The 12,654-nt window shown below is 50.4% G+C and overlaps 1 protein-coding gene across 3 annotated transcripts in view; it reads left to right on the forward strand.

The window, feature by feature from the left end:
* The window catches only part of TBC1D2 (TBC1 domain family member 2), a 41,153-nt gene that overhangs the window by 11,302 nt on the left and 17,197 nt on the right, over positions 1-12,654 (forward strand). For all 3 annotated transcript variants that reach the window (XR_009541538.1, XM_060154767.1, XM_060154768.1), the window contains 2 exons: positions 3,935-4,131; positions 11,282-11,677. Coding sequence is in view for 2 of the 3 variants with exons in the window: in XM_060154767.1 (XP_060010750.1) it covers positions 3,935-4,131; positions 11,282-11,677 (593 nt within the window). In the remaining variant the exon portion in view is untranslated. The remainder of the gene's footprint in view (positions 1-3,934; positions 4,132-11,281; positions 11,678-12,654) is intronic.

The raw sequence follows: 12,654 nt of genomic DNA on the forward strand, positions 1-12,654 counted from the left end.
TAATGATTCATTCTTTCTTTCTTTCTCTCTTTCTCTTTCTTTCTTTCCTTCCTCCCTCCCTCCTTTCTTTCTTTCTTTCCTTTTTTTTTTTTTAACTTGTGGTAAAAATACATAACAAAATTTACCACTTTAACCAATTTTAAGTGTATAATTCAGTGACATTAGGTACATTCACGTTCTTGTGTAACCATCACTACCATCCATTTCCAGAACGCTTTTCATCTTCCCAAACTGAAACACCAAGCAATGATTCTTGAAGTAATACGGGAAAATACCTGTTGCTTTTTCTTTCTTCCTTTTTTAAAAAAAATTTATAAGGAAAGGATATAAAAATGCTTTTCTGGGATGATTAAAATCAGATCTACCTGAAGAAGCAGAACAAATGACCTCAAGGTATTCATCCCCTCTGTGACATGGCACTTTATTTCTTTTACAAAATATTAGGACCCATCAGGGGTGTTTGACATCTTTGAAATTAGCATAAATGCCCTTAAAACATGTTTTAACTATGTAGAAACAGTTGGGAGAAAACTGGCTAAGGCAGCACTGAGGGGTCTTATGGTAGAGAGGACCCCTGGGCTGTGTAGAAATTACTGTAGAAAAAGCACCGCTTTGGAGCAGTGCCTGATGAGGCCCCACAGATCACGATGAATAGCCCAAGAGAAGATCAGTACTGTATCTAATCAATAATAATAATAGAACTAGCACTTACATGTAGCAGGTACTTTGTGCCAGGGCTACTCTAAGCCTTTTTTTTTTTTTTTTTTTGGTAACAGTTTCATTCTGATATAATTCACATACCATACAATTCACTCCTTTGAAACATATAATTCAGTGGCTTTCAGTATCTTCACAGAGTTGTCAACCATCACCATAATCAAATTTAAAACATTTGTATTACCCCCAGAAGAAACCCCATACCCCTCAGCCATCAGTCCCAGTCTCCACCTCTGGGCAACCACTAATCTACTTTCTGCCTCTATAGATTTGCCTGTTCTGGACATTGCATATAAATGGAATCTACAAAATGTAGTCTTCTGTGATTGGTGTCTTTTACTCAGCAGAATCTTTTCAAGTTTCATCCGCATGCACGAAGCGCTTTACGTGCATTAACCTGTTTAGTCTTTACAACAACCTGAGCGGTAAATACTGTTCTCCTCATTTAATAACTGAGGGAACTGGGAACGGATGTGAGGAGTGACTCGCTCACAGCTGCACAGTGAGTAACAGAATAGGATTCAGACCAAACAGTCTGGCCCCATATTCCTGCCTGAAGCCTCTTTTCTGAGTCAGTGACTTTGCAAACAACCTCTTTATTGCCATGAAACCTTGTCCCCATAAACAAAATCTGATACACAAAGCAAATAAAAGCAGAGTTGAGGCAGGGTTGGGAGTCCAGGCTCCCCCTCAGCCCCTCCCACCCCACCCTCTTCCCTTCCCAGCCAGCCCTTGAGGCGATCCCATGAAATCCTAGGGTGCTGATTGAAAACCACTGTCTTAGGCCTCCGTTTTTCCCAACTATAAGATGGGCACAGTGATCCTACCCTGCCTGCCCTCAGGGTTGGTGTACAGTAGCCTGCATGGCTCCAGGGAGCCTCCCTGCCCTCTTAGATCCTGTGGCAGGAAAGAAAAAGAAGCATTGCATTCCTCTGAGCTCTGCAGGCTGCTTTGTACCTGGCTCGACCAGATTTCTTTTAAGCCTGGAACAAGACCGTTCTGTTCTTGTACTCAACAAGGCCAAGGAGTTTCTGGTTCCTGTCACCTACTAGAGTAGTTTTTTGTCTGCTCAATACTATTTGGTTGGCTCTTGGCCTGGTCCCCAGAAGAAAGTTGCTAAGTCATTCAGCTTGTCCTGCAAGCCCTGCCTGTCCCCTCCCCTGGGATCTCATACCACATCCTTATTTTTAATATCATAGTCCCAAAAGAACTGGGTATGACTTACTACAGTGTATATCAGGGGGAAGATAAATGAGTAATTTGAGTTAGAAAATTTAGATAGGCTCAAGAAAAAATCCTGCGGTGTACCAAAGGTGGGCAGCAAATGTGGCTCTGAGCTTCTCAGCAGCCAAGGCAAAGAGGGAAATGCAAGTGGTTAGGTTACTTCCGGTGTCCGTAAGACTATAAACACATATCTTAAAAGAAGCAAAGCTGGCCCTGAGAGCTAAGAAGAATTTATGTTGGGGCCTCATAACGGACATAATGTGCATGTGCCCTGTGATCAAAATTCTCAGTCTCTTGACCATATAATCAGGCCATTACATGTCCCTTGATGCAGGCTGATGGCAGAGCCCTAAAGCACAGGCTGAGGGTAGGGCAGGACAAGGCGGTCTGGGTGAGTGATTCTCTAACATTGGATTTAAGAATAAAATTTAGGGACTTCCCTGGTGGCGCAGTGGTTAAGAATCCACCTACCAATACAGGGGACATGGGTTCGAGCCCTGGTCCGGGAAGATCCCACATGCCGTGGAGCAACTAAGCCCATGCGCCACAACTACTGAGCCTGTGCTCTAGAGCCCGCGAGCCACAACTGCTGAGCCCGCATGCCACAACTACTGAAGCCTGCGCGCCTAGAGCCTGTGCTCCGCAATAAGAGAAGCCACCGCAATGAGAAGTCCGTGCACCACAACGAAGAGTAGCCACCGCTCGCCTCAACTAGAGGAAGCCCGTGCACAGCAACGAAGACCCAACGCAGCCAAAAATAAATAAATTTATTTTAAAAAAAAAAAGAAAGAAAGAAAATTTAACACCAGTCAACAAACATTTTCTGTAAAGGGCCATACAGTAAATATTTGAGGCATTGTGGGCCATACAGTCTCTGTTGCAAGTACTCAACTCTGCCTTTGTGGAGTGAAAGCAGTACAGACAATGCACAAATAAATGGGCATGGCTGTATTCCAATAAAACTTTATTTACAAAAGCAGGCCTCCCGATTTTGTCTGTGGGCTATTGGTTGCTGACCCAGGCTCTGCTGGAAATAAAAGGATACAGCCTTGAGACATTCAGCTGTGGGAGATATGTCTCCTAATTTAGCTTGTAATTAGAATCAAATGAGAGTTTACATTACTCACTGGGGCAAGTATGCAGAGTACAGATATTTTGTGCTCCTGTCAATGGACAGATCTGTGTGCCTTGAAAATCGCCCAGAGCCTGGAGGTCAGATCCTGAAATAAGAAAAAATACATCCTGCCTGGGCCCGTGCCTGAGGAGATGGCCACCTGGCAAACACTAGCGGGGCAGTAGGAGGTAACCCATGCAGGTTGAGATTGGAGGGTAGGGAACAGAGGGAATAGGGAACAGAGGGTAGAGGATGGGCTGGATGACCCGGCACAGTGTAAACAGTGTTTATATAGTCCAGTGGTTCTCAGAGTATGATCCCTGCACAAGCTGTATCAGCATCACCTAGGAACATTTAAAAATACAAATTCTCAAGCTGTGCCCCAGGCCTATGGAATGGAAAGCTCTGGGAGTAGGGTCCCCAAACTGCACTTTTTAAAAATATTTTTTAAAATAAATTTATGTATTTATATATTTATTTTATTTTTGGCTGCATTGGGTCTTCATTGCTGCACGCGGGCTTTCTCTAATTGCGGCGAACAGGAGCTACTCTTCATTGCGGTGTGAGGGCTTCTCATTGCAGTGGCTTCTCTTGTTGCGGAGCATGGGCTCTAGGTGTGTGGGCTTTGGTAGTTGTGGCACGCAGGCTCAGTAGTTGTGGCGCACGGGCTTAGTTGCTCCGTGGCGTGTGGGATCTTCCTGGACCAGGGCTCGAACCCGTGTCCCCTGCATTAGCAGGCAGATTCTTAACCACTGCGCCACCAGGGAAGTCCCCCCAATCTGCATTTTACCAAGCCTTCCAGGTGCTCCTGCAGCAAGCCCAAGTTTGAGAACTGCTGAAGCCACTGATCACAACCTCTGTGTTCCTCCTCTTGAGCAGGAAAAGATCCAGCGGATTCTCCAAAGCCTACACCCAAGTCCTCTCTGACCGCCAATCTCATTCAGAAAGCCAAGCACCAGAGCAACACCTTCCCGCTCTTCACCGAAGGACTCACACGGAACCGAACCGCCCAGGAGAAAGTGCTGGCCTTGGAGCAGCAGGTTCTGATGCTCACCAAGGAGCTAAAGGCTCAGAAGGTGAGCTCTGGCCCCAGAGACACCCCAGGCTCCAGTGGACCCCTCTGGGCCTGGAGCCCCTGGACAAGCTAGATGTGATGCGTTAGCCAGCCTGTGGTCCTTAACTGCCAAACTGCAGGTGGCTGGAAATGCTGTGCTGTTGATCAGTCAGGGACACACTGTCACTTGAGCTATGGGACAGAAGGCCACCAAGGGCAGGTCTCTCGGATCTCTCCTGGGAGACTGTGCATGATCTGACCCCACACCCGAAGACACAGTGTTTGGAGGAGGGTAATCTGCATGCAGGGTCCTCGGAGGGGCCACCGAAGGAACTGGGGGATCTTTGATCTGGCAGCTGGTAACTGGGTACAGGACAGAGAAACCAGACTGAGCTAGGCCCAACAGAGGACAGTGACAGGGAGGAAGATTTAGGCTTCATAGAGAGAGAAGTTAATTATAGCAGTTAAGAAAGAAAGAGCTACATGGTCATTGTAGGTAACAGATCACCTATATACACAGACATTAAAATCACTCAAAAATCCCACAACTCAGAGAGTAAATCAAGTTCACATCCAGGGGTGACCTCATGAAGTAGTAAGGGTCACATGGCGGGGAGGCAATGGGGGATGCAGCATGGGCAGTAGGCTCTCTTTTTTTTTTTATTTGTTTGTTTGTTTTGCGGTACGCGGGCCTCTCACTGTTGTGGCCTCTCCCGTTGTGGAGCACAGGCTCTGGACGCTCAGGCTCAGCGGCCATGGCTCATGGGCCCAGCAGCTCCGCAGCATGTGGGATCTTCCCGGACCGGGGCACAAACCCATGTCCCCTGCATCGGCAGGCGGACTCTCAACCACTGCGCCACCAGGGAAGCCCAGTAGGCTCTCTTTAGCACAATAAAAGTGACTAAGCCAGCACAGTTGTTACCAAAACTCCTGAGCGTGGTGCCTGTGGTACTCTAGTGATGGTACCCACTGAGGGCCCAGGCTCCTTTTCCTCTGAGAGGAAGGCCTCAGCTCTCTTGCTTGAGCTTTGGCTACTCTACATCTCTGTCTGCTTTATTTCTGGTCTTGCTCCTGGGGAGGTAAGGGGTATACTTCTAAATATTCTCCCCTTTGTACATTTCTTTTCCTTTCTACTCTGTTTTTAGAGGACACAGTCCAGAAAAATGCTCTCCCTACCTAGTTTTGCCCCTTTTCTGCCTTTCTTGCCCCTAAACAGTTATTACAGGAACCAGCAGAGGCTTCATTCCTGGCAGCTCAGGGGTTACATTTAATGAAGCAGCTGGTGATTAGAGTCCTCAAAGGAGGAAGCTCAATCATTCATGTGTTCTCAATTCATTTGTTTATTCACAAAGCTTTTATTGAGGGCCTGTTACAGGCATGCAGTGTTCTAGGTGCTGGGGAACAAACAGTGAGAAAAGACACAGCCCTGCCCTTGCAGGCTTATAGCACCCAAATGTATCCTTACAGCATGTGAAGTCTCCTCTGATGCCACTTAGCAGCCCAGCCATCACTCTTTTCCTCCGTCACCTTTGCGTTCCTGTCATGAGGCTGCTGGCCGCTGCTGAGAGCTGAGGGCATTAAGCTGAGCTGTAGCAGCTTCCTGATACCTGTATCAGTACAGCTTCAGTCCCAAACCCGACCTGAAAAGGAAGAGCCATGTAGAATGTAAACACCACTTGTCGTTCCCATGCTTCTTCCCCTACTTTCTAGGAAATGTGGGCAGCCTCCCGTGACTCGGCCTTTCCTTCTAAGGCATTAGGAATTGTCAAATGAAGTGGAGAGGCCCCGGGAGACCTAGATTTCATTCCGCTCTTGGAGATTAGTACGGGCTGCCCAGGATGTTGACAACTCCCCTACAGTCAGAGTGAAAATGTCAGGAGGAAGTTGTTCCAACATTAAAGAATCTGGACTTTTTTACTAATTCACTTTCCAGCAGACCTCAACCCTGTCCTGGGGCAGATAGTGGGGAGGAGATCAAGTCTTGGGGTTTAGCTTTTGACTCACGAAATGAGTGGATAGTGTGCTCTCTGACCCATCTCCCAGATGGCCGCACCGCCCCGGCACACAGGATCTTAGTTCCCTGACCAGGGATCCAACCCACGCCCCCTGCAGTAGAAGCGCAGCGTTCTAACCACTGGACCTCCAGGGAATTCCCTCCTCCTCTTTATATGGACTTATAATCATGTTTTCTGAAGAGGCCTGTGTCCAGATTCATAAAGCTGGGTGCCTGGCACCCAGCAGCTGCCCCAAACATGCAGGCTTTGATTATTTTGGCTGTGACTGTGGCATTCCCTGCTCTCCTTGTTGATTCCTTCCCACCTTACGAGGGGTAAAAGCACCCCCCTCCCTCCCCGAGGGGCTCTGGGAGATGTGCTTGTGGGTATAGCAGTGATGGGAGGAGGCCATCCTTACCTTTATTCCGCATTTAGAAGGGGGACCCCAGCCAGACCAACTGTGGGGTTTCATGTTCAACCCAAATACCAAAACCTGTGAGGAGGAGAGAAAGAGACTGACTCTTGACCTAGAGGTAACACAGAGGAGTCTGGCAAAATCTTGGGGTGCCCATTGGTACCCCAGGCACTCAGAAATGCTGGTCAGAGAGCAGCTCTCCATCTGAGACCTTTTAAGTGTAATACCTCAGCTGGGGAAACAGTCCCCTGAACTTCCTGGGCCCATGTCTGCACGATGCCCTCCTGTGTCTCTTCAGTGGGAAGGTGCCTCAGGCTGCAAGGGGACATGGGAACTGGGGGTCTCATCCTGGCTCAGCCAGCCAGGCAGGCACTGCCAATAGCTTTAGTGATTTTTAATAATTTGTATCTCAAACTCTGTTGGATGCTATGGAGGGCACTGAGGTACACTGGGCCAAATCCCTGCCCTTGGGGACCTCACCCACTGGATTGAACACAAGTAACTGCTGGTATGAAGTATGGCCCCAGTACTGTGCTGGCTGGTGCCTTCCACACACTGTCTCTCCTCTTTACATCAGTTATCCTCTCCTTTTCCTGACAGACTGGAGTTCTGAGAGGTTCTGCATGCCCATGACCTCCTGGGCGCTGAGTCAGGGTTCAGGCTCTGGTCTTCCTGCCTCCAGAGCTTCTGCCCTCTTCACTGCACCGCGTTCAAGGGGCTCAGAGAAGGTGGCTGACTAGTCCAAGGTCACGCAGCTGGAAGAGCCAGGACGTAGGCACTGGTCTCCTTCCCCAGGTCCAGTACCCCTCACAGCCCAGCCGTCTCCTCCATGCTCTCGCAGTGTAGCCCAGTATCGGACACAAGCACCGTGACTGCTCCTCAGAAAAAATGAATGCACTCCCTGTGATTCCAATACCCATTAAGCCATTATCCATCCCAGTCCCCTGCAGCGCTGGCCCCCCAAGAGATTTGGACTCTGGGAGACGGCACCAGATGGCAGCTTGGCCTGGTGACTCAGGCTTTCAGAGTCGGCAGCGTTGCACCCAACCTGAAGGCTGTCTGCTCCGACAGATGGAGGGCTGTTGTTTGTGGGGATGTTGGCTGGCAGGAATGGTGAACCCCTCCCCCGGGCCCTGCCAGGGGCCAGGTTAGCTCACTCAGGATTACTTGGTGAAGGTGTATAATTCACTGAGGAAACTTGATCAGAGCAAGGTGCTGCCTCTCCCTTCCCTAGGACCCCAGCCGGAGACTTCAGGGTACAGGCCCTGGGGAGGGGTACGGGCCTTAAAGGGAGAGGGGGTGAGAGGGGCCCCGTGCTTGGGGAGGCACACTTGTCACAATTTCTCTCTCACCCTTTCAGTGACTCTTGGTGGAGTAGGACCATCATCTCCATTTTACATACGAGAAAGCGGAGGTTCAGTTTTCTGAAACACCCGCATTGGTGGATCTGGAATGGGAACCGAGGCCTCTGTAACTCCCAAGCCAGTGCTCTTTCACCTGTTCCCAGCTGGCACCGAGCCCCTTAGGGGTCAGAGGCCGTCATGTCCAGGGCACTCCCAGTCCAGTGCTCTTTCCACAAGCACTGTTGGACTCACCCACCTTGATTCTAGTGAGCAATGAAGGTATCCACACTTTAATAAGATAAATGATTTATTGGCTTTTAAAATGTTTACTAAAATGACAACTTATTAACAGTTGTCAAAATCTAAGCTCGACCAAACAATGATTCAATTAAGAAGTATTAAAAGTGTCACTTGATCAGCTCTTCTACTTCAAGACTTGGTCCTAAGGCATTGCTTATGACTGGGAATTGGAAACAACCCAGATGTCCATCCTAGGAGGTGGGATGAAGGGAACTTTGTGCTCCATACAAGGAATACTCTTGAACTGTTGCAAATGATAGTGTTGCTTGATAATGACTGACCTGGAGAGGCATCATCACATTGTAAGGACGAAAGCAGCCTCAAAATGGGATATTCAAGTTTTCTTTTCATTTTCATTATTTCTATTTGATGTATATGTGCATTTTTGTGACTGGCTTAATTCACCTAGCATAAGGTCCTCAATGTTCATCCATGTTTTAACATATGATGGATTTCCTTCCTTTTTAAGACTGAGTAATATTCCATTGTATGCCACATTTTGTTTATCCATTCACCATCGACAGACACTTGGGTTGTTTCCACCTCTTGGGTCTTGTGAATAATGCTGCTATGAACATGGGTTATTCCCATTTTTAAAGAAATTGAAAGAAGCATTTCGATGCAGAATCCGTTAACTGCACATCATGAAGAAGTGAAGGGTCTTAGGATTGGAGTTGGGAGCCTTCTGTTCTAGCTGCAGTTTTCCCACTCATAGGGATACACCAGGTCCCTTTAGTCCTCTCTTCTCCTTTCTTGAGCTTCAGTCTCCCTGCGTGAGAGCGGGCTGACTGAACCAGGTGGTCTCCCAGGGCCATCCAGCCTCCAGCTTTTCCGAATCCATGATCCATTCCCACTCCTCACTTTACACTTCCTGCTCTGGCTCCATCCCATTCCCGGGTTCCTTTCTTCCTGTCTTATTCTGGTGCAGGGGTCCTGGGGTGGGAGGACAGCCTCCCGGGCTGGTCTTGGATTTGAAGAGCCAGATGTGGGAAGGGAGAGACGGCTGATGTAGTGAAATGGGCTTCAGAGTTGACTCTCCCAAAGTTGGCAGACAGATACCCCCCTGATTCTGAGGCTAGGGCAAGTCTGAGCAGTGGCATGTACTGGTTATTTCACCAGGCAGTTACCCCAGGTAATCTCCAAATCTCAGCTGACTCAGAACATGGTCTAGGCTTCTCAGTTATCCTGCAGCCACAGGAATGTCGATCTGGGTCAGTACCGCCCTGGGAAGCTGACTTCTAAATCCCTGACGTGCCAGTTCGGTTTGCAGCCACCCGCCCCTCCCCACCGTCCTGCCACACCCAGGACCCACCGCTCCGTACCTGTTCCTTCATCCCATTGAGGCTTTGCTCAAGTCGTTGGCTCAGCCTTGTCTGGAAAGCCCTCCCAACCCTCAGCTCCCACTTTCTGCCCTTGTCTCCCACCTGCTGCTTGACCTCACTGGCCCTCCTCATTCTTCAGGACCAGTTTAAACTGCTCCGCCTTTCTGTGGAATGTACTGGTCTTCCCCCGCCTCCGCCCCAGGCAGTAGTCGTCGCCTGCTGCCCTGAGTCCCCACAAACACCCTTGCTTCCCCCTCTCACGGTAAATCATTCCGTGACAGTGGTTCACCTTTGTTCCCACCAGCCTTCGTGGTCCTTGAGTGTGGGAACTGTGACTGGCGCCTCTCTGGGTCCCAGGGGCTGGCACTGAGTGAGTGCTTGATAAAGGTTAGATGGATGGATAGAAGAGAGAGAACCAGAGAAGGGACAGTCACTAGTACCAAGGTTTCGGAAGGTGTATGCTAATTTGGTCTTATCGTTAGCTTCCGAAATGAAGTCATGATTTGGGGCAGTTCTCCAAAATGGAATTGTTCTCAACCTATCCAGCCAATCATTTATTTAAACACTTTGGCATGCATACAGTTAACGTGTCCCCAGGAAACCACGCTTTTCCACGAGACTGGCCTGGAGCACAGCAGTGTGAGCTAAAGGCCCTAACTGCCGGGTCTGCGGTTCAGGTTCACGTGGGACTGGCTGCTGGGCTGTCTGGCTTCTGATATGCTGATCCTGGTCCTGAATGAATTCACATCCCTGCTGTGGAGCAGGACAGGTCCCTGAATGCTGGGGAGGTTGGAAGCTTGAAGGCACAGGGAGCCACACCTTGAATTTCCACATGAATCGGCTGCCCCTGCCAAGGAATAAATCGAAGCCGTTGCTTCTGAACTCCCAGGCGCTTCTTGGCACCTGCCTTGCAGGCACTGTTGGATGGGCTGAGGCGTGGGCCCTGGGTGTGTGGCGAGGCGTGAGGATTGCCAGTTTGTTTTCTCTAATGCCACCTCAGCTCGATTGGTAGTGACTGCTTGAATGCCATGTTCAGAAGGATTCTGAGGCCTCAGCTAGGCTTCACCGGGAAGGAGTGCTGAGGTTGAGGAGTGATGTCTGCCTCAGGGGTGAGAAGGAAGAGCCATGCCCACGTGCCATGCCGCTGCCACCCCTGCTTTCATTACTGACCGAGCACAGGATGCTCAGTGTCTGGATGATTTGGAGTTAAATTCCACTCTGCTGGGCCTCAGTTTGTTCATTTCTGAAACAGACATATTAGTTGGGGAATGGGCAGAAGCCTCAAAGTACTGTGGCCTAAAACAAATTGGAAGTTTATTTCTCTCTGACATTGAAGAATCCAGAGTGAAGTGTGCAGCTCCGAGTTGGTGGGGCGACTGTGCCATCCTCAACTTGCAACTTCTGCTTGTGAGCCCAGCCTGGCTGCTCCGGTTCCTGCCGTTTCCCAGCCAGGAGGAAAGGGAACTGGGCCGGGGGAGCACGTGCGCAGTGGTTTGGAAGGCGTGACCCAGAAGCTGCCCACGGCATTTCTCATATCCCATTTGGGCACAGTAGTCACTTGGCCACACCGAGCTATGAGCTTGGCTGGGAAATGTAGTCCTTTGCTGGGGAACCATGTGTCCAACTAAAACTCTTCTGAGTAGAAAAAGAGAATGTGGGTGCTGGTCAGTGATGCCCTAGGGGATGTTGCCCGCCACCTCTCAGGGCTCTTAGGAGAACTGATGACAGCCTCTGCCTCATGTCTGGCACGTAATAGGCCTTCCCCGAGCTCACCGGGCTCTTCCCTTTCCCCGTGCAGGAGCTGGTGAAGATCCTGCACAAGGCGCTGGAGGCTGCCCAGCAGGAGAAGAGGGTGTCCAGTGCGTACCTGGCAGCAGCCGAGGACAAGGACCGGCTGGAGCTGGTGCGGCACAAAGTGCGGCAGATCGCGGAGCTGGGCAGGCGGGTGGAGGCCCTGGAACAGGAGCGGGAGAGCCTGGTGCAGACGGCGAGCCTGCGGGAGCAGGAGGTGCAGGAGCTGCGGCAGCACGTGCAGCTGCTCCTGGACAAGAACCAGGCTAAGCAGGAGGTCATCCAGAAACTCTCTGAGAAGGTCACCCAGGACTTCATGCATCCCCCCAACCAGCCCCCTGCACCCCCAGATGCAGCTGACAGGGACCTCCTGAGCCAACAGGAAAAGATGGAGCATCTGAAGGTAGGGACCCCTCCCTCCAGGCCCTGGGGCCTTGGGGGAAGGCACTGCTCTTGACCCCAAGGCTTTTCTGGACAGAGCTGGGATGACCCTTAATACTGGAGTATTCACATCTGAAACAGACATTGATAGAAATGTTGCTACACGCTTCCTCACTTTCTTAACCAGTAGGCCCAATGCAATTTGACCTTTTCATGACATCCTAGGCTGAAAAGTGAAGGTATCTCTAAATCATCAAAGTAGAGATGAAAGAGCCCAAGATGGAGTCAGAACTCCTAAGCGCTCTGGAGCCTGGCCTGCTCAGCCTCCTTTAGCGCCGCGCTGATGCTCTCAGGAGCCCCCGAGGTGCCCAGCAGCCCTCCCCAGTGGTCCTGCACATGAGTAGTGACCTGTGGCTGGCTGTAACTTGCTCGTGATAATGACAGTAATCGCTACTCCTACTTACAGATTGTTTACCGTGTGGTAGGCACTGTCCTAAGTGCTTTACTTTCATCACTTCACTTAGTCCTCGCACCAGCCTGGTGAGGTAGCTGCTTATGTGCTCCCCACTTTACAGATGAGAATGCCAGGGCTGAGAAAGGTGAAGCAACTTGCCCAGGACCGTGTGCAGAGGAAGTGGGGGGACTGGAACTGGGTTGCAGCTCACCTCTCTGACTAGTCTTGTCTGCTCTGCTGCCTTCCAGCCTCTGTGGCCCTTCCAGCCACCACCATCATCCCGGCCTCACCCTTGCCCAGGGTGTGGCTTTCACCCGGGAAAGGCCACCCCATCCCGCAGGGACCAGTTGCAACACAGGGGGCAGGAACTTTATTTTAAGTGTGATGCCTGCCGCGGGCTGCGGCCTCCTCTCTGGAGGGTGGTGACAGGAGCTGGGGATAGGTGCGCCTAGAACCCACCGTCCCTACAGGCAGCCACATAGCCCCAGTCAGTCCTTCCCCAGCCCTCGCACCCACAGCCACAAGAGTATACATCGGATTACCAC

Source organism: Lagenorhynchus albirostris, chromosome 7 (assembly GCF_949774975.1).
Source record: "Lagenorhynchus albirostris chromosome 7, mLagAlb1.1, whole genome shotgun sequence".
NCBI lineage: Eukaryota > Metazoa > Chordata > Mammalia > Artiodactyla > Delphinidae > Lagenorhynchus > Lagenorhynchus albirostris.